The following is a 23,740-nucleotide window of genomic DNA, read 5'->3' on the forward strand; positions in this document are numbered from 1 at the left end:
TTTAGATTTTATCCGCTTTATTAATGAGGCAGGCAAGAGGCCCGAGCCCGGGGGAAAGGGGCTGCTCCCGCCCCACTGGGAGGAGGGGGTCACAGGGGACCAGGCCGACTCTCAGGGAGCCTCCCTCCTCATAGAGGAGGAGCTGGGGCCCCAGTGGTCTCCACCCACTGCCAGGAGGACAGACTGGGGGTCTCTGCCACTCCAGGCCCCCAGCAGGCGTACAAGGGGTGGAGCGGTCCCTGGAGGCCAGCAGGGCTGCGGGTGGAGGCGAGGAGCCGCCCCAGGAAGAGGGAGGGAGCGGCCGCCCAGAGAGCCAGGCGCAGCGGGCGTGGGCAGCCGGGCCTGAGCGGTGGGCCATGGGGACCCAGCGTCCCAGCGCTGGGTAAGAAGGCTGGGTTCAGGGTTGGGTTTGGGGATGAGGATGGGACCTTGGCTACTTTGGTTGATACTGCTGTGTTCCCTGGATCTCAGTCCCTGTGTGTCTGTGCTTGGGTCTTACTCTCTGTCCATCCACCTTTCCCTCTGGCCCAGGGTGAAATCCGGCTTTTTACCTGCCACCACCAGGGTGTGGTGGAGTGGGAGGGGGAGAGGGAGGCAGGATATGGGTCTCCTTGAGGTCTCTGGGACAGGGAGGGGTCGTGGGCAGTGTGGGATTGTGGGCTTCCAGGTGAGGTGGTGGTCAGGGATGGTGCCCGGGTGAGAGCAGTGGAGCCCAGAGACCACCGTGGAGGACCGAGTTGTGGCCATGGGCACAAATATGACCACAGGGCCCAGAGACGAGGTTCTGGGAGATAGTGCCATGGAAGCCAGAGATGGGACTGTGGGGACAAAGACATGACTATAAAGATACAGTGCCATCAAAGCAAAAAATGGGACCAGGCTGAGAGGCACAGAGATGGGGCCTGGGACACAGAAATGGGTCCACAGACGAGAGATGGGGCTGTGGGGGGAGGGTTATGGGGACAGAGACAGTGCCATGGGGGTCAGAGATGGGTCCATGGGGACGGGGATGTCTGTGATAGTGGAGTTGGAGCTGGGGACATCAAGGATGGGACTGAAGTGAAGGTGACATGGTGAAGGTCAGTGCGGGCACCTGCGAGCAGCCTGTCCCTGGGGTCAGAAATTGGTGTTCCAGATGGGGCCCTGGGCCAGGAGTTTGCTGTGCTGCAAAAATGGGAGATGGGGGTCAGAGGTGGATCTCTGGGGTGCAGAAGTGGGGCAGAGACCTGGGGGGCTGGTCTAGGGCAGCCTTAGAGTGGTGGGCTATGGGAAGGAGGCGGCAGAGTGGAAGGAGGAGCAAGAGATGGGCTAGTGAGGGGCGCAGGCATCGGAACAGCTAGGGTCATCTGGAGTTGCCACAGGCAAAAGGGCCTTGGGGTCAGATGGGTTCTGGTGAGATGGGACAGTCAATCCGCGGTCTCCCGCAGTGTCCCTCCAGCCTCACTTGCCTTCATCTCCTCTACCCAGCCCTCCAGGCGCCTGACATGAGTCTTTGCGGGCCCCTTAACTGGAGCCTGGCTGGCGAGGCTACCACGTGCTCGGCGCCCGGGATCCCCAACGTGTCGGCGGTGCCGCCCTTGGGTGGTACGGGCGGATCACCAGCGCTGCCCATCTTCTCCATGACGCTGGGTGCAGTGTCCAACGTGCTGGCACTGGCGCTGCTGGCTCAGGCCGCAGGCCGCCTGCGGCGCCGCCGCTCGGCCGCCACCTTCCTGTTGTTCGTCGCTAGTCTGCTGGCCATCGACCTGGCGGGCCACGTGATCCCGGGCGCACTAGTGCTGCGCCTGTATGCTGCGGGGCGCGCACCGGCCGGTGGGGCCTGCCACTTCCTGGGTGGTTGCATGGTCTTCTTCGGCCTGTGCCCGCTCCTGCTGGGCTGCGGCATGGCAGTGGAGCGCTGTGTGGGTGTCACCTGGCCTCTGCTCCATGCCGCGCGCGTCTCAGTGGCCCGCGCGCGCTTTGCGCTCGCCGCATTGGCCGCTGTGGCCTTGGCGGTGGCGCTGCTCCCGCTAGCACGCGTGGGTCGCTATGAGCTGCAGTACCCTGGCACCTGGTGTTTTATTGGCCTCGGGCCACCCGGCGGCTGGCGCCAGGCACTGCTTGCCGGCCTCTTCGCAGGCCTCGGCCTGGCTGCGCTACTCGCTGCGCTAGTGTGCAACACGCTCAGCGGCCTGGCCCTGCTGCGCGCCCGCTGGCGCCGCCACTCCGGACGTTTTCCCCAGGCCTCCCGCCCAGATAGCCGCCGACGCTGGGGGTCACGAGGCCTCCGCTCGGCCTCCTCCTCGTCTGCCTCATCCATCGCTTCAGCCTCCCCAGCCCTCCGCAGTTCCCGGGGCGGAGGCTCAGCACGCAGAACCCGCGCCCACGACGTGGAGATGGTGGGCCAGCTCGTGGGCATCATGATGGTGTCGTGCATCTGCTGGAGCCCGCTGCTGGTGAGGGGCACAAGAGCCCCTCAAGTCACATGCCTTCCCCGGCCCCGCCCACTCTTCTCTATCCCTGTAGAGACCCTCACCCAGCCAAGGCTCCACCCCTTTAAGACCCCACCTGCCAGGAAGGCGACCCTTTGCCTTCTCGTTGACCTCCGTTCTCCCAGCCCCGTTCTCTTGGTCCTTCCAGGGGTCTGTGTGAGCCGTCCCGACCTACACCGACCCCCAAGCCCCTCTCCCCTAGCCCTCCTCCCTCTTTCGTGGCTTCCCTTTCTCCTGTGTGCTTGGGGAGACTTGGCCCTTGTATCCCTTCTGGCCAACGCCCCCACTTCTGGAGGCCTTTGTTTCTGCACCCCTCCTTCCACAGCTCTTTCCCACATAGATAACCATTTAAGGTCCCCATGACACTCTGCCCCTCCCCTAACCTCCTTCCAGCAATGCCCCACCCACCCCAGCCTCACCCTCCCGCCCCTTCTCTAACCCCCGTCGCACGGCTCACACCGGCTTTCCCCGCAGGTGTTGGTGGTGCTGGCCATCGGGGGCTGGAACTCCAGCTCGCTGCAGCGGCCGCTATTTCTGGCCGTGCGCCTTGCTTCCTGGAACCAGATCCTGGACCCCTGGGTGTACATCCTGCTGCGCCAGGCCGTGCTGCGCCAAGTGCTTCGCCTTCTGCCTTTAAGGGCTGGCGCCAAGGGCGGCCCCGCGGAGTTGGGCCTAACCCGGAGCGCCTGGGAGGCCAGCTCTCTGCGCAGTTCCCGACAGAGTGGTCTCAGCCACTTCTGAGTGCGCCCGAAGGCTAAGCCACCCAAAGTGCTCAGCGCAGCGCCTTTGAGGAACCAGTTTTGTCCCGTCGGGGCTGCAGCACACACTGGGGCCGCGTGGGGGCGGCAGAAGATCCGTGTGCGCCTCTAGACCGGTGCAGCTCCGAGGCTTGCCACGCGAGGGCGCAGACACCCGACGCTCAGTTGTCCAGGTGGGAATCCAGAGCCAAAGCCACAGGAGCATGCGCACAACGCCAGGGCCCCAGCTCCGCAGTGACTAGAGCAAGAGTGTTTGGGAGACACTTTCTATCACTGCAGCAGCCAAGACAGATTCTGTTCATTAGATCCTGAGCTCCTCCCAAACAGCCCCAAGACCTATGCCCAAGCCATGCACTATCATGGCCTCGAACTCCCAAAGCCTCCAACAGGACCTGACCCCCATCCCATCGCGGCTCACCACTCCTCCCACCACAACAGCCCTGAGTCCCACCCTCCCCCGACTCTCTTCAAATGAACCCCCACCGATCTGCCCCATCACCTGGCCCTACCTCCAAGCATGTCCATCCCCCAACCCCCTCTCGGCGCACAAGAAGGGCCAGGATGCAGGGCTGGGGCAGACCCCGAGGCCTTTTTAAAAACTAAGAGCTCGGGGCAGGGGCGGGGGATGGGCTAGCAGCCGCCGGCCACGAAGTCGAAGTCCTGGAAGGCTGCCTGCTCAGTGGCAGTGAGGGGCCGCGCGTCGCGGGGTGGGCTCAGCGTGGGGGCCTCCCCGGTGAACTCCTCGTCGAAGTTGCTGACATCGGTGCGCCCTGAGAGCGTGGGCACGAAGGGTGGGGGCAGGCGCCGGGCCAGCAGGGCTTCCCAGCCCAGTGTCTGGGAAGGCAGGAGAGGGAGGTCAGGATGGGAGGCTCGGGGCAGGCGTGGCTGAGAGAGGCCGGCCCTGGGTTTGTGGGGTCAGCACAAGGTGGAAGAAGAGGGGTGAGGCTGGGGCAGGGGGAACTGGCTCACCCGGGACACGGCCCACCAGGCCAGAAGGAGTGACTGGGCCTCCACGGGGCCGTGTGGGAGGGGAGGGGAGGACACAGCCCGTGGCTCACGGGCCCCTGGGGTGGGAATGGCTACTGGCTCCTGGGGTCTCACCCTGAAGAACGGCTGCTTCTTCACGTCCTCTGCATCTCGCTCACTGGACCCCAACCTCCGCTCTGGATTCCTCCGCAGCAGCTGCGGGTGCAAAGCTGCGTCAGGTCCGTCTCCCGCCGAGGCCCTGACCCAGAGCCCCTGACCCAGAGCCCCTGTCTGGGCCGACCCTGCCCAGGCATCCTCACCCTCCGCATGATGCCGATGGCCTCCGCAGACAGGAAGCGCGGGTAGCGGACCTCATCATTGACGATGCTGTCAAACACCTCCTCCTCATCATCCCCTGGGAATGGCGACTGGGGACAGGGGTGGGGTGAACGAGGCCCCTCTCCGGGATACCACACCCAGTTCCACCCGAACCCTTGCTTTGGCGGTGCGTCCCCACAGGGGCTGGCTTGAAGAGGGGCGAGTATCCCATTTCACAGATTGGGCACTGAGGTCCAGGGGCAAAGCCACCTGCCCTCCTCACCCAGCTGTGGCGGAGGCAGAGTTGCGTCCCAGCCCTGGGCATAGGCACACTCCAGGCCCGGTGGGGGCGCCCTGGGGCCTCACCTCACCGACCAGCATCTCGTAGAGCAGCACGCCCAGCCCCCACCAGTCCACGGCCCGGGTGTAGGACGTGTCTGTCAGCACCTCAGGTGCCAGGAACTCCGGGGTCCCGCAGAAGGTGCTGGTCCGGTCCCCATAGCCCATGCCTGGAGCAGCAGGGCCAGGCGAGCTTAGCGGGTGGCCCAGCACCGCCACCGTGGTCCACACAGCCGGCCGCCCCCTCCCTGTCCGACCCCAGGCTCCGCTGCTCACCCTCTTTGCAGAGGCCAAAGTCTGCGATCTTGACATAGCCCTCAGTGTCCAGGAGCAAATTGTCCAACTTGAGGTCCCTGTGGGGTCAGAGGTACAGAGAGGGACTGGCTGGTTTGGGGGGGCTCTGGCTGTGCCAGGGCCGAGGCGCCCCCGCAGCACACACCTGTAGACGATCTTGTGTTCGTGGAGGAACTGCAGCCCCAGAACCACGCAGGCCGAGTAGAAGCTGTGGAGAGAGTGGGCGGGTCCTGGGAGCCTGGAACCCGCACCCTTGGGCCCCCAGCCCCCAAGAGCTCCCGGAGGCCGGGGAGGCAGGGCCCAGGGGTGGAGGGTGGCGCCCGGGCTGAGAGCCTGGGCAGTGGCTCACACGGCTCGGGGCTCGGAGAACACGTCGCTGTGGATGTGCAGCATGAGGTCGCCGCCCGCGGAGTACTCCATCACGAAGCACACGTGCTCCGGCGTCTGGAAGCAGCCGAAGAGGTTCACCAGGAACGGGTGTCCCGCGCTGGTCACGGCTGCCAAGATCCGCTTCTCACACATCAGGCTGGGAAGGGACAGGGGTGGGGGGCACAGGTCATGGACACCCCCAACCCCCAACTCCCACTCTCCCCGGAGTCCTCAGTCCACCGCAGATACAGATGTGCACTTCGGATAAGTTGCTTACAATCTCTGAACCTCAACAACCTGATCTGCTAAAGAGGCACCCAGAACCCATCTGTCTTCCCAGTAACTGCCCCCATGACCTTCCTTTGGGGAACCGCAGGGCTGGGCACAAGGCCCAGGCCACTGGGGTACTCCAACTCTTTGGCCAGGGATTGGTTCAGGGTTGGGCAAGCCTAATCAAGGGACTTGGATTGAGGTCCCTATGGGGTCAGAGGGTACAGAGAGGGATAGACTAGTTTGGGAGGGGGCTCTGGCTGTGCCCAGTGGCTGAGGCGCCCCCACAGGGACTCTGCTTCCACCACTGGATTGCCAGGGTTTCCACTGGAATTATTAAGGAATGAAGGCTAAAGCTGGGTGAATCTCAAGCTGTTGGAGTACAGAGGTATCTTTGCCCTCTGGAGGGGACTGCAAGCCAAGCCCGCACACAGGAACACAGAACTCAGAAACCTCATCTGAGCACCTGGATACAGCCATGCCTGAAGGCACTCACCCCAGGACTTTTCTGGTCCAGCTCAATAAATTCTTTTGTTTGTTTAAACCTTTCTAAGTTGATTTCCTGATTATTATTATTGGGAAGGCTGGGGACAATCCAAGTGCCTCTGTTGAGTGTTTATAGGGATTAAGCTCTTGTTTAGAGTACTTCAGATGAATCCTCTCATTTACCCTGCAAGAAGGATGTTATCATTCCCCTTTGACAGATCAGGAGACTGCAGTACTGAAGGGAGAACTCAGGTTCTCCAAGCACATCCAGCAGAGCTGAGATTTTAACCTGGGGCCCTGACCCCAAAGCAGAGGCAGTGTAGTAGCACCAGCTTCGGAGCCTGAGGCCCTAGGTTCAAAGCTGGACCTGCTGCTTACTGGCCATGTGACTTTGGACAAATTGCTCAATCTCTGTGTGCCATCAGCAGAAAGGGAACTATAACAGTATTTACTGCTTGAGACAATAACTGCTCTTTAAATTGTCACTATTATCTTAAATATAAGAGTAATAAGTTCCAGTGGCTGTTATAAGTCACTCTCACTACAGCTCCAAAAACAGGATGGCTCTGTCTCTCATTTCCCAGAAGAAAAGACAGAGGTCCCCAGAGGGTCACAGCAGGGTTCTCACCTCTCTACCTCATCTCGAGCCACAATGTCCCCTTTCTTCAAAGCCTTGATGGCAAACAGCTCCCCGCTGGACCGGAATTCAGAAAGCAGCACCTGGAACCACAGGTAGTCTTAGTGGCCAGCCCAAGACCCAGCCGGACAGGACCCCCAGCCCCCAAATCCTTGCCCTGCACTCACCTTCCCAAAGTGACCCCGGCCAAGCACTGCCAGGAACTTGAAGTCCTCGAGGGTCAGAGGTGACTTCCTCAGAGGGCTGTGGAGAGAGGGCACTGGTAGGGACAGGGACGGGGGGCAGGGCTGGGAGTGGGGACTGGAGAGAGGCGTCACCTGCACAGGGCGGGGCCCGGGGTCTCCTGGGTTTCCGGGGGCAGCTCAGGAGTGCTGACAGTTTCCTGGGTGGGGGAACTCTATGGAGGAGAGAGGAGGTCAGGTGGGGGGCCGGATGCCCCTGCCCCAACCTGCGCCATCTGCCCTGGACCCCTCTGTCCTGGCTATTCCCACACCCGCCTTGCGCACACCCCTCCAGCTGCGTGGCGTCCCTGCCCTGCATACACTGGGCACACTGTGTGTGCCTGCCAACTTCTGACCTAGAGCCAGACCCAGGACAATGCCGTCACCTTGGCAGGCTCCCCTGTCACTCTTCTGTGAGTGACCCCTATCTGGAGAATGGCAAGATCCTGACCTCTGTCATTCACAGGAGCTGTGCCGGGCCCAGAGGCGAAGCTACTGGGCGCAAGTCATGCAGCAATGAGGGGGAATGCAAGCAGCCGGGCTCCCCATTCCCTTTTTTTAGGACTGGGGATGGGCCCCAGGCCTTGCAAGTGATCTGCCACTGAGCTACACTCCCAGCCCCTGAACGCAAGGATAGAAAGCCAGGCTCCAGTTCTACTAGAGACACGCTGTGTGAGCCCAGGGAAATTCCTGGCTGTCTCTGATAATGGACCAGGATGCCCAGCGCAGCTCGGGCCTAGTGGGAGAGGGGACAGACGCCTACCAGGCTTGACGGGCTGGAAAGAGGCCCCGGGAGGCTCTTCTGGGGCGAGCTGTCCAAGTCAGCTCCGAGGTTCAGCTTCTCCACGGAGACGTCACTGCTAGAGGGGAGGAGGGTGTGTGGGACCCGGCAGCGGCTGCGGCTACGCAGTGAGAGGCGGCTGGGAGCCCAGGGCGCCTCCTTACCCTGTGGTTCGGGCCTCGGACCCTGGAGAAGGCCCGGGACTGAAGGTGCCGGTGGCGGCGTTGGGAATGAGCCTCCGAAGCAGCCGCACCCACGTGGCGACGTCGATGTTCATCTGCCTGGCACGCTGGAACGCCTTTCCTGAGACAAGACCAGGGGCGTCACTCCCTGGGACATTCCCGGCCGCCTCCCCCGCCCCAGGCCAACCTCACCTTGCTGCTTGGAGAATATCTTCTTCTGCCGCCGGAGCCGCGGGATCCTCTCAATAACGGGGTTGCGGAAGGTGACCTGGGCGGGGGAAGGCGAGGACCCCTGCTCACTGAGGGCAGCCTGGTGAGGACCCTCAGGAGACCAGGTGTGTCCACCCCGTGCTCTGTGGGTTCTGATCACCATGCACTGCGCTCAACCCCAGAGAGCCGGGTGACAGGGCACTGGCCGTCCCCACCTGCCTCCTGCCTGGAAAGAGAAGGAGCAGGCGACCAGGCCCCCGGAGGGGGAGGGTCCGGCCCATGGGACTGACATCTGAGCCAGCCAACTGAGGTCCGGCAGCACCCACTGCCCTGATTCCCCAGGGGTGGCCCAGGCCAGCTGACCTGGTGGCACCGGACGCTGTGGTCTAATCTGGAAAGGCCTGTGTGTTAAAGGCTGGTCCCCGGCCTGTGCAGTACTGGGGGGCGGAGCTCCTGGGAGGCGGGGCCTGGGGCAAGGCCGTCAGGTCGCTGGGCACGCCCCAGCCTGGGACACCAGGGCCCTAATCCAGGACACCAGGGCCCCAGCCAGTTCTGCTCTTGCCGGGCTTCCAGCTGCCATGAGGAGAACAGGACCGTCTACCACGTGCCCCTGGCAAGATGTGCTGTGCCCCACAGGCCCGGAGCAACGGTGCCAAGCAGCCACTGACCAAAGCTATGAGCCAAACACCTCTTTTGTCTTTTAAGTTGACCACTTACAGGTATTTTGTCACAGCGGAAGAGCTGACTAACACCTGGGAACTTGCTCGAAATACAGATTTTCAGGCCCCCATCATGGACTACCAAACCAGAAGCACTGGGGGTGAGGCCCGCCAGGACGCCAAGGTCCTCCCACACAGGGAAACCACGGTCTGGCTCAATCTTCCCAACTCCAATAGCTTCTTGCAGGTTCTGAAGTCCAGAACCACAGTGTCCTACATGGTCACCACACATGGTGGCTTAAATTTAAATTAGTTGAAACTTAAATACCATTAAAACTTTGGTTCCTCAGTCACACTGTCACGCTTCAGATAGGAACACTCCAGCCACAACAGAATCCAGTGACCGTGGCTCTGCGACGACAGAGCGGCAGCAAGTTCTGTGGCTGGAGCTTCAGGGGCCTCCTACACAGACAGAGGCAGGCAGGGAAGCCTCTCCCGTGCGCTGCTTCCAGCCCCTCCATCTGGTGTTTCTCTTGTTTGTGTTTGGTTTGCGGGGAGCTGGGGATGGAGCCCAGGGCCTCGGCACTCAGGGAGGCCCTCTCCACAGGGCCTCGCCCCAGCCCAGAACAATTACACTGCCCACCACCTGAAATCGCCTTTCCTTCAATGACCAGGTTACATAAGAGTGTCCAGGTGAGGGTGTGGAGACAGGAGACAGACTCAGATACAGGGAAGTAAAGTGGTTTTTTGTTTGTTTGTTTGTTTTGTTTTGTTTTGTTTTTTGGTATGCTGTGAAGGGACCCAGGGCCTCACTCATGTTAAGCAGGCGCTACCACCGGGTCCCATCCTGGTGGGTCCCATCCCAGCTCCTTCCCTACTTCTTTTTTTTTTGGGGGGGGGTACCGGAGATTGAACTCAGGGGCACTCGCCACTGAGCCACATCCCCAGCCCTATTTTGTATTTCATTTAGAGACAGGGTCTCACTGAGTTGCTTAGGGCCTTGCTTTTGCTGAGGCTGGCTTTGAACTTGCAATCCTCCTGCCTCAGCCTCCGGAGCCGCTGGGATTACAGGCCTGTGCCACTGCACCCAGCTCGTTCCTCTACTTCTGGTGGAATTACACCCCAATATGAGGTTGAAATGTCGTAAGCTATGGATGCACTGAATGCCCCCAACCCACCGAACGTCGTCCTCTGCCTCGCTGCCAAAATCCTGCCAGAACTACCCCCCCACACACACGCCTGCAGTTGAGAAGAACCGTCCACTGCACACCTATTTAATCAAAAGGCATCGACTAGTTCAGGTGGTTTATTGACTATGGTACTGAGGGTCAAGGTCAGCACAGCTGTACTAGCAGGTGACACAGGGTTTCTACTGCATGTGTTCTCTTTCTCCCAGCGTCATAAAGTTGAAAAAACATAAGTCCGTGCTGGGGGGTCACTCAGGAGCAAAGCCCCACCAGAAAAGAAAAGAAAAGGGATACACACACGTAGGTGCATATAAAAAGAGTTTTTTAGGGGCTGGGGTGGGGCTCAGTGAAAGTGCTTCCTTGTATGTGTGAGGCCCTGGGTTCCATCCCCAGCACCACAGAAAAATAAATAAATAAAGATCCTGTGTGTTCATCTAATAAATAGGAACAAAAAGTCTTTGAGAAAAATCTGGCCAATGAGGGGGGTCAGAGACTTTCCTTCTCTGTGCCTGAGTTTCCCCCTCTGTCAAATCCAATTAATAATGGTCCTCTGTGGGGCTGCTCTAAGATGTGACAAGTTCACATCAGCAAGGTCTCAATACCGAGTCTGGCTCCATGCTCCTGGGATCTGCTAAAACTATTATTAATTCCACCTGTTCTCCACCAGGGGCCTCCTGTCTGGATAAATATGTGCTTTTTTTGTTTGGTACTAGGGATTAAACCCAAGGACACTTCATCACAGGACTACATCCTCAGTCCTTCCTATTTTTAGAGACAGGGTCTTTGCTGAGGGTCTTGCTAAGCTGGTCTGGAACTTGAGATCATCCTGCCTCAGCCTTTGCCTCCCTAGTCACGGGGATTAAGGCATGTGCCACCACGCCCTGATGGAGATATTTTTTTTTTTAAATATTTATTTTTTAGTTTTCGGCGGACACAACATCTTTGTTTGTATGTGGTGCTGAGGATCGAACCCGGGCCGCACGCATGCCAGGCGAGCGCGCTACCGCTTGAGCCACATCCCCAGCCCATGGAGATATTTTTGACTGTCAGAACTGGAACAGGCCTGGGCAGGGGGGCACACGCCTGTCATCCCAGTGGCTTGGGAGGCTGAGGCAGGAGGATCAAGTTCAAAGCCAGCCTCAGCAAAAGCAAAGTGCTAAGTGAGACTTTATCTCTAAATGAAATACCATTGTATATTTTATACAAAATGGGGTTGGGGCTCAGTGGTCAAGAGCCCATGAGTTCAATCCCTGGTACTGAAAAAAAAAAAAAGGAACAGGAGTGGACAGAGGTGCTACTGGCACCCTGTAGGGGAGACCAGGAAGCGCCCTACTCTGCTACTGTGCACAGGATGCCCTGCCACAGAGAATGAGGATCCAGTCCCCAGTCGGCAGTGGCAGGGAGGGACCCTGCTTTAGACCCTAACCTAAGGCATCTGTGGGAGGAGCCTCCGCCTTGGAGGCGAGGCTCTGGGGCAGGCCCCACCCTTGCTTTCTTTGTGGGCTTTATAAACTTTGTGATTTTCTTCCCGCTCAGTGCTGGGGACGGAACCCAGGGCCTCCTGCACACCAGCCAGCGCGCCCCGCGAGCTGCACCCCGGGCCTTTTTCAGAGAAACAGACATTTCCATCCCTGCGCAGATGCCGTGAGTGCACTTCACACAAAAGGTGGTGGCCCCGTGGTCACTGAGCGATGTCATCTTATGGGGTCCCCCTTGTCTACGTGGTCTGTCCTCTGCCTCAGAACTGAACCAACCAGCATCACTGATGGGACTTGAGTAAGGGGCCGAGGCCCAGCCGAAGTGCGTCCTACCCTCCCAGGAAACGGGGGGCGGGGGGCAGGAAGGATTTTCTCGGGGTCGGGGGGGACTGTACCTCAGCCACCAGGCAGCCCTGGGGCTCCATGTCCAGCTGCACCTCATGCCTCTCGTTGTCCAGGAAGTCCTCCAACTTCAGGAACTTGAGGGCACACAGGCCCCGCTGGTCCCTCCAGAACACCGCCAGCTCCAGCTCCCGCGCCTCGAGGGACAGGAACAGGGCTATCACCTGGGGTGTCCGGGGCCCAGAACTCCGCTGACCCCGTCTGTCCAACACAGCTCACCCTCTCCAGCTCCAGGGTGAAGCTCTGGTCCCAAGCGTTGGGGCCACACGGCTTCCAGGAAGTCTGTCCCACCACTGTGTTGTCAAGCTTGAGCACGGTGCTGACCTCACCTGCAACAGGGGAGCAGGTCAGGACACCACGGGGGTCTCTAGGGTCTTCTTAAAGAAATCCCAGTAACATTCTGCTTTACTATATTGGCAAAGTTCCAAGTTTTGCCTGTGATGTTAAAGGCTTTGATCCAGTTGATTTTTTCATATGGTGTGAGGTAGGGATCCAAATTCACTTTGTGTGGGTACGGTACTGGGGATGGAACCCGGGGACACTCTACCACTGAGTTACATCCCAAACGCTTTTAAATTTTTTTTTTTTTTTTTTTTTAATTTTGAGACAGGGTCTCAGTAAATTGTGCAGGCTGGCCTCAACTTGCAATCCTCCTGCCTCAGCCTCCCAAGTAGCTGAGATAATAGTTGTACACTACCACTTCCAGGCAAATTCACTTTTATTCTATTCAGAAGTGCCAGCAGTATACTCCTACCCTAGATAAATGCATGCAGGCGTTATACTTCAGGAGATTCATACATATGCTACTTATATAGTGGACCTAAATAAGAAACATCTCACTGTCCACTAATAGGAGAATATAGGTTGCATACCCCTAATATGAAAATCCCAAATCTGTAATGCTCCAAAATCTAAAACTTTTTGAGCACCAACCTAACCTTCATTTTTGAACTTAGTTTCATGTCCAAGATCACTAAAAATATATAAAATTACCTTTGGGCTATGTACATAGAGTATATGAGACATAAATGAATTTTGTGTTTTGACTTGGGTCACATTCCCAAGATATTTCATTATGCAAATTCTCCATAATAAAAAAAAATCTATATTGTTTAAACAGGTGCTAAAACTACAAAGGAAAGCAAGGAAAGGACATTACAACCATAAGCATCAGAAGGCCAGCTACCTGAGGCTGGGGTTGTGGCTCAGTGGTAGAGCGCTTGCCCAGTATGTGTGAGGCACTAGGTTCGATTCTCAGCACCACATATAAATAAATTTAAAAAAAATAAAGGTCCATTGATAATTAAAAAAAAAAAAAAAGTCGTCTAGCTACCTGAGGGTAAAGGGATTAGAACTGAACTGGGGAGAGGAATTCTGGAAGGCTAGCAATATTCTATTTCTTTTTCTTTCTTTTTTTGATATTAATTGAACCCAGGGATGCTCTACCACTGAGCCACATCCCCAGCCCTTTTTATTTTTTTTTTATTTTGAGACAGGGTCTTGGCTAAATTGCTAAGTTACTGAGGCTGGCCTCAGACTTGTAACCCTCCTGCCTCAGTTTCCAGAGTCGCTGGGAATACAGATGGCAACAGTCTATTTCTGGGCCTGGGTGGTAAGATGGGTGTTTGCTTTATTGTTATTCTTTTGATTTCTCTTGTTTTGGGTTGTTGGTTTTTGTTTTTGCAGTGCTAGGGGTGGAACCCAGGCCCCTGAGCTAGGCAAGCACCCCCCACTGAGCCACTCCCAGCCTTATACTCACGTTTTTGTACACGGGTACGTCTTCTTTCTTGCTTTCTTTCTTTTTTTAAATTAAACCAAAACGCATATCAACACCACCATAATCATTGTTGAGTGGGCAGCTCTGTGGCATTGAGCAGTACCACGATCACCACCACCATCTCCAGAGCTCTTTTTCATCTTACCCAACTGAAACTGTCCCCACAAACTCCCCACTCACCCCTTCAAGTCCCTGGTACCTGCCTTCTAATTCTGCCTTTATGAATTAGACTCATGAGGAAGTCACGCGGTGTTAGACTGTGTGTGACTGGCTTACTTCACTTAGAACTTGTCCTGAAGGTCCTCCACGTGTAGTAGGGGACAGGATCTCCTCTTTCTAAGGCTGAACCATGTTCCCCGTACGGCTACAGCACACTGTGCTTCTCCACTCATCCACCGGTGGACACCTGGATGCTTGCACCTTTTGGCTACTGTGAATAATGCTGCCATGGCTGGGCAAGGTAACGTATGCCTGTCATCCCAGTGGCTTGGGAGGCTGAGACAGGAGGATCACAAGTTCAAGGCCAACCTTAGCAACTTAGGGAGGCCCCATGACACTTGGTGAGATCTTGTCTCAGAATTTGAAATAAAAAAGAAGTGGGAAGGGCTAGGGTAGTGGCTCAGTGGTTGAGCACCTGCCTCACATGTGGGAGTCACTGGGTTTGATTCTCAGCACCACGTATAAATAAATAAAATAAAGGTCCATCAACAACTAAAAAAGTTAAAAAAAAAAAAAAAAAGGAGTGGGGATGTAGCTCAGTGGTTCAGTGCCCCTGGGTTTAATTCCTGGTACTAAAATATAAATAAATAAATTATACTGCTGTAAATGTGGATACACAATGTCTCTTGACGATCTTGTTTTATATGCCAGGTGCAGTGGCGTGCACCTGTAATCCCCATGGCTTGGGAGGCTGAGGCAGGAAGATGGAAAGTTCAAAGCCAGCCTCAGCAACTTATCGAGGCCCTGAGCAATTTAGGGAGACAATCACACTGTATAAAATAAAAAAGGGCTGGGGATGTCGCTCAGTGGTAAAGTACCCCTGGGTTCAATCCCAGTTACCAAAAATAAAAAATAAAAAAAAAGAAATTTCTTCTAAGATCTTATTCCCAATTTTTAAAAAATTTTTGTTGATAGAATTTTATTTTTATTTATTTATATGTGGTGCTGAGAATCAAACCCAGTGCCTCACACATGCAAGGCTAGCGCTCCACCACTGTGCCCCAGCCCCAGCCCTTGTTTCCAATTCTTTTGGATGAATACCCAGAAACAGAATCACTGGATCATATAACTTTATTTCTTTGTGGCACTGGGGACGCAACCCGGGACCTCACAGGTGCTAGGCCAGTGCTCTACCTGAGCCACCTCCCAGGCCATGCTCCGTGTTCTGAGGAGCCACGGAGTTCTCCACAGTGTGCCCTTCACATTCCCCCCAACTGTGCCCAGAGGTTCCAGCTTCTCCAGGTCCTCACCAACACAACACTCTGCTCTGCTGTGGCTGTCACTGCTGTTGTGATAATAGATGAATTGGGGAGAGGGGATGTTGGTTGGTTGTTTCAGAGTTTTTTGGTTTTGTTTTTTTTCCTTGTTTTGGCTTCTTTGTTTTCTGGAGATGGGGTCTGGCTCAGGTATTCAGTTGGCCTCCCACACAGCTGGGATTACAGCCATGTGCCACATGTGCACTGTTTAAAGTGTCACAAATGCGGGGCGTCCAGGGCCCCATCCATGCCCCACCCTCAGGCCCGGTGCCCACTCACTCGTGTTCTCAGCTTCCGCTCTGAGGCTGCTCCGGCCGCTGAGGCTTCCACTTCGGCTGTAAAGGCCCCAAGCTGGGCGGCTCAGGAAGGTGGTGCGGCTGTCGGGGGTCCCAGGTACCCCCATCGAGGGTGAGGGGTTCCAGGGGATGGTCTCTGGGAGGTCTCTGCAGCCCACCACACGCACCTCCAGGGTTCCTGCAGGAGGGGCAGGATCATCAGGGGCCACTGCAGGAGCAGGCTACGGGGCCCATAACGGAAAGGTCACATCCCAGGATACAAGTGGGAGCCCATAAAGGACAATCGGGGTGGGGCAATCGATGGCTGTGCCCAGATATGAGAATAGGGAGAGGTACTCTAGAGGGTCTCGAGGAACTTGCTAGGACCCAGGGGTCTGGGGTAGGATCTGGTGAGCTGATCTGAGGTTTGAGAGGGGCTGAGGCAGAGGTTAGAGGTTCAGGGCTGAGGGGTTTGTTGGGCCAGGAGGCAGGTGGAGAGGGGGGGATGGGGCAACAATCTAGAATCAGAAAGCAAAGTGGGGTGGGAAGCCAGGCTTGGTAGTGCCGCCTGTAATCCAGCGACTCCCTGTAATCAAGCTGCAAGAGGAGGACTGCAAGTTCGAGGTCAGTTTCAGTAACCTAGCGAGGCCCTAAGCAACTCAGTGAGACCCCGTCTCAAAATAAAACATTAAAAGGGCTGGGATGTGGCTCGGTGACTAAGCGTCCCTGGGCTCAATCTCCAGTACCAAAACAACCCAAACAGGTGGGAGCCCACGTGCAGAGGGCTGTCTGGCCTGCGGACGTGGGGTGCCGGATGAGAGAGACAGGTGGCAGGGAAAGGGAGAGGACAGAGGGACAAGACTCTGGTTGGAAAGCCTGGATCCAGTTCAGCGGTCTCAGGGCTGGGGCAATATGAGGGGTCAGAGGCCCAGAGCCGCCAGGGCAGGGCAGACCCGGGGCGCACCTGTGAGCGGCGCAGGCTTGCACAGGGTGCTGTAGTGCATGGCGGGGAAGGGCCCAGTCAGGAGCGCGCTGAAGGCGGCAGACGAGGCCACAGCGAGCTCCTCCCGCAGCAGCCGCCCCTTGGGGTGGTCGGCAGGCAGCTCCGTGAGCCTCCGCTCCAGCGCCTCTCGAAGCAGCCCCAGCTTCTGGTTGGACTCGGTCAATTTCTCCTGCGCCTGCAGTGGGAAGGCAGGGCTGAGGGCGGGACTGGGCGGCTTACCCAAGCACAGATCTGGGTACTCCCCCAGCTTGGGTTCCTTCTCTCTAGGGGTTTAAATTTCAAACCACTGTTCCTGCCCTTGAGCTCCCTATAGACCAGACCCTGCCCTTACTAAGGCCCATCCCTTGCAGAGGCCACACCTCTTACCGGTTCATCCAGGTCGAGGCCCCGCCCCTCACCGAGGCCCCGCCCCATAGTGGCCCCATTCCTAGTCCAAGCCCCACCCATTGCTGAGGCCCCACCCCACGCTAATGAACCGTCCTGATGAGGCCCCGCCCCTCCCTCATTGAGGCTCCACCCTCACTAAGGGCCTGTTCAGGCTGTCACTGCCCCTCACTGTAGCTCCGCCCACCGCTGACGCTCCAACCCCTCACCTCCCCAAGGGCCTTGCGGTCTGGGGTCTTGGCCGCGCTGAGCAGGCGCAACACATTTTTGGCACCCTCGGCCACCGCATGCTCCACTCGGAAGTGATGTCGTAGCTCCTCGATGCGGAGCTCTACTGCTCCCAGGTCTGGGTCCCCTGTTGGGATGGAACTTGGGACAGTGAGGCTGACCTGCAGGTCCCTGGGCAACCTGGCCCCAGACACAAAGCCACAGACATACCACCGCCAGGACGCATCCCGCTTCTCCCCAGGGGCAGTCATGCTGCCACTCGCAGGCAGGCCACACTCAGCCAGACTCAGTCACTCTTATCCAAACACCACCACTCACAGAGAGCGTCCTAAGGACATAGCAGGAATCACTGTAATGAAACACAGGCATGCTGTCAACCTGGGCTTAGGGACAGTCCCATTGTAATTGCCCGTCTTCATTCCAGAGAGCAGCAGGGGGACAGGCATACAGTAATCCAGGGCAGTCACAGAATTAGCTAGAGTCAGTCACTGTCATCACCCAGGGACTGTCACCCACAGGGACAGGGACATAAATCATGCTGTCATAAGGTGTTGACACACTTCACTCCCCAGTGAACAGTCACCATCCTGCTGTCACATCCTTAACCAGGCACAGGGTCACCTGTGGGCATTTGGACAGCCACAGGGATTCAGTGACACTGCACTCACGACGCTGGAGCAACAGCCATCCTAAGACACAGAGTCCTGGATGCTCCGACCCCCATGGGGCACGTTGGAGAGGGGCCTTGGGAGGTGACGAGGATGAGTGGAGTCGTGAGGGGCACTTGGGATAGCACTGAGGCCCTCAAAGAAGAGAGACCCGGGCTGGGTGCGGCCCAGCGGTACAGCACTTGGCTGGCAAGCCGAGACCCCGTCTGTCCCCAGCATGGCCAAAGAGACAGAGGGACAGAGACCAGAGAGCCTGCCATGTGTGCCCACTTGAGCACATGGTGCCTTCCCCTCCTCCCCACCTCAGGACATGGCCAGAGGTGGCCATCCGCAAGTCAGGAAGAAAGCCCCTGCCCACCACGCTGTCACCCTGATGTCGCCCCAGGACTGTGGGAAAACAAATGTGTTCATTTCAGCCTCTGGTTTGCAGTCCTGCAACGGCAGCCCAGCCCAAGGCGGACCTGCGGGCACCCTGTTGCCCACAGGGACAGAATGCCATCACCACCTGTCACCTGCAGTGGAACACACAGGTCACAAAGACACGATCACACTGGCACACAGGGACATCAACACAACAGACTCTGTCACCATACAGACACAGGCCATCAACTTGGCACAGGGACACACCATCACAGGGGAAGAGGGACCTGGTCAAAAGACAGAAATGACTTTATGCCCAAGCCCAGAGCCAAGAAAAGGGACACAGTTACACTGCAGCAAATATCCAGGACCTAACTCCAGCCCGGGAGTCACAGAAGCATGATCACACCACCACAAGGGCAAGGCATTGGGACAGCCAAGAAATGCCAGCACACTCCTCAGAGGCAGGGCTGTATCACTGAATCCACAGAGACTCAGTGTCACAGAGAAAGACTGGGTGTCAATGAAGGCACAGGGACAAGCCACATCCCAACACAGGAAAGAGCCACCCAATGGCTCGAGGAGCACATCCTGTGACACAGGTGTAGGAATTTCATCACTCACAGGCACCGGTCACAGCTCACTTGGCTACAGCTGTCAGTCGCTAGGATGGTCCTATAGTCCTGGGTAATGTCCCAGCTCAGACCCTCGCACTTTATCACAGAGCCACGTCAGTCACACTGTGCCCACAGGTGTGTGGCACTCTCCTAGACAGGAACTAGTCACAGGGACACTGATGTTCCCGGAATGTCATCTTACAGTCACACAGGGGTTCCCAGGTATGCTGGTGCGCGATGCTCAATATGCCACAAAGACTCAGAGATAAAACTACAAGCCGCTCACAGTGACAACACCCAGAGGCAAAGGGCCACATTCACACAGCACAGTCACCGAGAAGCACACAGACACACCACAGACGCTCACAGGCCCCAGACACACACGGTGCCATCAGTCACAGGCCAACAGCTGACCCTCCGTTACCTCTCCTGAGACACACGAGACATATAGTTGTCCCTTGATATCCACAGGAGACTGATCCCAGGATCCTCCTCTGGTACCAACATCAAGTCTCATTTATAAAATTGAGTAGCATTTGCATAGAACACACACACATCCTCCTGTAAACCTCAAAGCACCCCTGGGTGACTTAAAATTCAAAATGAACGCGGTGTACATAGATGTCACGCCGCATCATTTACAGACTAATAACAAGAAACAAAGGTCTGCACGTGTTCATCAGAGGCACAATTTTTCCTCGAAATATCTTCAACCTGTATTGGCTGAATTTACAGACAGGGAACCCAGGAATATGGGGGGCCAACTGAACATCAGCCCCTGGCCCCCATCCAAGTCACATTAATGCTGACCCACACCAGTGGTACAACCACCACACACAATACACCAAGACCCTGCCTGCGCTTGGGGCTGGCAGTCTCAATACATTCAGCTCATTCGTACCTGCAGACCCAGACACGCAGGCTCATGCTCAGATGCATGTGTGCGTACACACACACACACACACACACACACACACACACACACGGATTTGTCCTAAGGATGAGAGTTGACGGATACCTGATTTAGTCCAAATTTTAAAATGGGACAAAATTTCAAACAGACCCAGATAAGGTCAGGAACAGGTTACAGTCACACAGCGGGGTCATGGTACCTGCCTCCTTGCCCCAGAAAAGGATGCTTTGTGGAGCTGCAGATTGAAGCCTGCAGGGTGGAATGCAGGCCAAGCTATCTCAGGGTGAGGGACTTGCCTTGGGCCTCCTCTGGGGCCACCTGGCTCTCCAGCTGGCCAGCCTGCAGTGCCCGGCGGAGCTGCATGCGGATGATGTCAATCTTGGTCTTGCTGTCCTGCAGCATCTGCTGGGCTGTCAGCAGCAGCTTGCGGTCCTGGAGGCAGAGAGGGGTTGTGAGAGGAAGGCTGGAGAGCTGCTTCTGTCTACACCACGCAGACCCTGGAAGGCTGTGTGACAGTGCGTGTTCATACACACAGAATGTAGATTCGCTGTTTCCAGGGGCTGAGGGAGGGGAGGGGGGCTGACTACTAATTAAGACAGTTTCCTTTAACCTGTAGGTACAACAGCGCACACTCCCATAGAGTCCTGGGAGGTGGATTAATGTAGTCCATGGGGTTTAAGTCCTCACTCTGCCACTCCACCTCTCTGGGCTTCAGAGTACTAATGGCACTCATCTCCACTGCCCCGATGACTGAAGGAGGTGGTCTGTGTGCAGAGCGCAGAGCCAAGCCTGCTAATGTCTGCATTAGCCCTCAGAGTGACGGGCATGTGGGGAGGCGGTCCCCCAAGGCCACACACAAAAGGCTACGCATTATATTTATGTGAAACATCCAGAACAGGTGTCCATACACACAGAATGTAGATTCGCTGTTGCCAGGGGCTGAGGGAGGGGAGGGGGGCTGACTACTAATTGAGACAGTTTCCTTTTAGGGTGCCCCCTGAAATGTTCTGGAACTAGACAGAGGTGCTGGTTGCACTACATGGAGTGCACATAATGCCACTAACCTGTGCACTTTAAAATGGGTACCATGGTGAGCTGGGTGCTGTGGCGCATGCCTGTAATCCCAGTGACTCAGGAAGCTGAGGCAGGAGGATTACAAGTTCAAGGCCAGCCTGGGTAACCTGGTGAGACTCTGCCTCAGAATAAAAATTTTTTAAAAAGGGCTGGGGATGAAGTTCAGTGGTAGAGTACTCTTGGGTTCAACCTCAAGTATCACAAAAATAAGTAAGTAAATATATAAAATGGTTTAAAAAAATGATGAATGCTTGGACACTAGATTAGTTTTTGATTGTTTTGCAGTACTTGGGGGAACCCAGCGCCTTTCACATGCTAAGCACATGCTCTGCCACTGGGATGCACACCAAGCCCCAGGGTGATTTCTGCTGTGCTGTGCTTGGGGTCTGTCCTTGTGAGACTCAGTACAAAACAATCCTGGCACCTCCCCTGGTCTCCCCCATGTGACCTCTCAGGTGCCCGGCTGCCTCCCCTTACTGTTCTGCCATGAGGTCCTCCCCAGAAGCCGAGCATACGCCAGGCCCGCGCTGCACCTCCAAACTGACCTAAAGTCATTTTTTTTTTAATAAATTATCCAGTCTGTGGTTTAGGCGGGTTCAGTGGCGCACACCTCGAATCCCAGGGGCTAGGGAGGCCGAGGCAGGAGGATCGCAAGTTCAAAACCAGCCTCAGCAACAGTGAGGCCCTAAGCAACTCAGTGAGACCCTGTCTCTAAATAAAACACAAAGTAGGGCTGGGGGTGTGGCTCAGTGGTCAAGGGCCCCTGGGTTCACTCCCTGGTACCAAAAAAAAAAAAATAAGCAGTCTGTGGTTTTCAGTTATAGCAACTGAAAATGGAGGAAGAAGATGTGTGTGATCATGTGTGCGCACACATGCAGGCGTGTCCCTGTGTGAACGTGCAGGTGTGCGCCCGCGGGGAGGGTCTGCGCTCGTGGGTGTGCACACAGGCCCATGTGCGCCAGACGCCCACCTTGGTGCTGCCGTTGCTGTAGGTCTGGATCATGTTCTCCGCCCCCTGCTTCACCTTCTGCTCAATGGCCAGCTGCTTCTCCAGACCTGCCACCAGGCTCAGGTTGGTGGCCGAACAGGCAGGGCCGCCCATACCTGGGGATTGGGGGCCATCTGGAGGGAACAAGAGGAAAAGCAGTTACCGCGGCTGTCACCTAGCTCTGCCTAGGACATGTTACCCCAGCCATGAGCATCCACCCTCAGCCCACCTGGGACACTGGATGTTACCCGGGGCAGAGGGGCGGAGGAGCTGCTGCCACCACACAGAGGGCCAGACACCAGGGCCCAGAGGTCCTGACACCCAGCCCTCCCCGGGAAACCCCTTAGGACTGGGGTCAGGACCCAGAATGAATGAAGATGGCCCACATCCAGGTGAGTGCCTGCCTTTGGGGTTCGCTGGTAGGAAAGGCCCCCAGGTATTCACACGCTGTGGGTGAGCCCACGGGGTGGGTGTGCTTATGTTGGTGAACCGCAGGTGTCACCCCCAATGCTGGCACAGCTGTGAGACACTGGGAGACCCTGGTGTTGGCTGTGCTGGTGTGGTGTGGCTGTGCTGGTGCCTCGGGGCATCTGCATGAGTCTCTGAAGGGTGGTGGGACACAGGCAGTTAGAGCCGCAGAAGCAACTGCGTGAGATCCGGGTGTTGGCTGAACTCTGTGCCTACATGCAGGACACGGTGACAGGCTCTGTGCGTGAGGTGCTAGGCACTGGTGTGGGAGTGTGCGTCTCTCGGTCTTGTCTGGTCACAGATGTCCCTCTCTGGCTGTCCAGGGGACTGTGGAAGTTTGCAAGGGTTGGTGTGTGTCTCTGGGAGCTGGTGTGGCACGTGTGCAGGTCTCTGTGTGTCATCTGTGTTTCTCTAGGTGCTGGTGGCAGTAAGTGTGGGTGTTGTCATAACTAAGTGACAGTCTCTAGGATTCACATGACAGTGTGTAGCTGGGTGCAGTGGCGCATGCCTATAATTCCAGCAGCTTGGGAGGCTGAGGCAGGAGGATGGTGAGTTCAAAGCCAGCCTCAGAAACTTAGCGAGGTCCTAAGCAACTCAGTGAGACCCTGTCTCTAAATAAAATATAAAAAGGGCTGGGGATGGGGCTCAGTGGTTAAGTGGCCCTGGATTCCATCCTCGGTACCCCCCAAAAAAGTCATATGAGAGTGTCTAAGTCCTTGGTGTCACAAGGGTGTTGTGATTGATGGTGTGTTTTTCTGGGGAGTTATATGACAGAGTGTAAGTTCTGGGGTGCCATTTAGGTGTTGTGTGCCTGTAAAAAGCTTTAGATGAAGAGTTCTAGAGACCTGTTACAGCCGTGTGAGCATACGTAACTCAATAAACTGTACTTAATGTGGTTTTACATTTTTAACCACAATTAAAAATAAAAATATAATTTTTTAAACATTAAAAAAAATGGGTTGGGTGGAGCTCAGTGGCAGAATACTTGCCTGGCATGCTCGAGGACCTGGGGTCCAGGCCCAGCACCACAGAAATGAGAAATGAAAAATAAAGTCCCTGGGAGTCGTGCAAGCCGGGGTATTTGTGTGACAGTGTGCACATCCTTGTGTGTGGGGGGGGTGTGACTGGTGAGAGCTGCCGGGTGTTCACGTGACAGCGTGTCACCAGGCGTTGCCCAGGTGTTGACATGTCTGGGTTTTTATTTTCTATTTTCCAGTACTGGGGACTGAACTCGGGGGCCCTCCACCACTGAGCCACCTCCCCAGCCTGTTTTCAGGCACTTGTGTAGCGGTGGCAAGTCTTTGGGTGCTGTCTCTGTGTCGGTGTGGCTGTGGCACCATGAGTCTCTGGGTGTTGTTTGGGTGTCACGGTGGCTGTGCGATGCAGTGTGCATCCTTGGGTGGTGTCGGGCACGGGTGTGACCGGGCTTGCCTGTCTCTGGGTGTTGGTGACCGTGTGGGGCTGGACGCTTGCTGTGGCTGT

At 56.5% G+C, this 23,740-nt stretch overlaps 2 protein-coding genes and 1 long non-coding RNA gene across 9 annotated transcripts in view; 1 reads left to right on the plus strand and 2 right to left on the minus strand.

Annotated features, from left to right (window-relative positions):
• On the minus strand, window positions 1–3,051 carry LOC131423909 (uncharacterized). The gene is made up of 2 exons (XR_009226050.1): window positions 2,929–3,051; window positions 1–2,432 (listed from the first exon to the last, which is right to left on the minus strand). It is a non-coding gene; the product is annotated as an uncharacterized LOC131423909 (long non-coding RNA).
• Window positions 261–6,334, plus strand: Ptger1 (prostaglandin E receptor 1). 2 transcript variants are annotated; one of them, XM_046437471.2, is made up of 2 exons: window positions 261–382; window positions 1,468–2,917. In XM_046437471.2, the coding sequence occupies exon 2, from the start codon at window positions 1,485–1,487 to the stop codon at window positions 2,832–2,834; it is 1,350 nt and encodes a 449-aa protein (XP_046293427.1). In that variant the 5' UTR covers window positions 261–382; window positions 1,468–1,484; the 3' UTR covers window positions 2,835–2,917. The 2 variants fall into 2 exon arrangements, with proteins under 2 accessions (XP_046293427.1, XP_046293428.1); XM_046437472.2 differs by lacking the exon at window positions 261–382 and adding an exon at window positions 2,946–6,334 and having other exon boundaries at window positions 1,383–2,435.
• The window catches only part of Pkn1 (protein kinase N1), a 24,877-nt gene continuing 4,936 nt past the window's right edge, over window positions 3,800–23,740 (minus strand). For 3 of the 6 annotated variants that reach the window (XM_046437470.2, XM_046437465.1, XM_046437468.2), the window contains exons 3-22: window positions 21,773–21,924; window positions 20,025–20,160; window positions 17,152–17,297; window positions 16,520–16,733; window positions 15,560–15,754; window positions 12,248–12,357; window positions 12,022–12,165; window positions 8,285–8,360; window positions 8,075–8,213; window positions 7,893–7,986; window positions 7,226–7,305; window positions 7,076–7,151; window positions 6,900–6,991; window positions 5,496–5,672; window positions 5,292–5,354; window positions 5,129–5,205; window positions 4,880–5,022; window positions 4,516–4,623; window positions 4,331–4,411; window positions 3,800–4,063 (exon numbers count right to left, since the gene is read on the minus strand). In XM_046437470.2, coding sequence (XP_046293426.1) covers window positions 3,860–4,063; window positions 4,331–4,411; window positions 4,516–4,623; window positions 4,880–5,022; window positions 5,129–5,205; window positions 5,292–5,354; window positions 5,496–5,672; window positions 6,900–6,991; window positions 7,076–7,151; window positions 7,226–7,305; window positions 7,893–7,986; window positions 8,075–8,213; window positions 8,285–8,360; window positions 12,022–12,165; window positions 12,248–12,357; window positions 15,560–15,754; window positions 16,520–16,733; window positions 17,152–17,297; window positions 20,025–20,160; window positions 21,773–21,924 — 2,507 coding nt within the window. In that variant the 3' untranslated portion in view covers window positions 3,800–3,859. Of the gene's footprint in view, window positions 4,064–4,330; window positions 4,412–4,515; window positions 4,624–4,879; window positions 5,023–5,128; window positions 5,206–5,291; window positions 5,355–5,495; window positions 5,673–6,899; window positions 6,992–7,075; window positions 7,152–7,225; window positions 7,306–7,892; window positions 7,990–8,074; window positions 8,214–8,284; window positions 8,361–12,021; window positions 12,166–12,247; window positions 12,358–15,559; window positions 15,755–16,519; window positions 16,734–17,151; window positions 17,298–20,024; window positions 20,161–21,772; window positions 21,925–23,740 lie in introns of all 6 variants that reach the window. The other 3 variants (XM_046437469.2, XM_046437464.1, XM_046437467.2) reach the window with 1 other exon arrangement.

Source organism: Marmota monax, unplaced genomic scaffold (genome assembly GCF_021218885.2).
Source record: "Marmota monax isolate L192 unplaced genomic scaffold, Marmota_monax_Labrador192_F-V1.1 WCK01_AAM20220418_F8-fsc00021, whole genome shotgun sequence".
In the NCBI taxonomy this organism is placed as follows: Eukaryota; Metazoa; Chordata; class Mammalia; order Rodentia; family Sciuridae; genus Marmota; species Marmota monax.

Excerpts from the sequence above, each read along its gene's own strand:
- Ptger1 (XM_046437471.2), top strand. The coding sequence starts at position 1,485 with ATGAGTCTTTGCGGGCCCCTTAACTGGAGCCTGGCTGGCGAGGCTACC.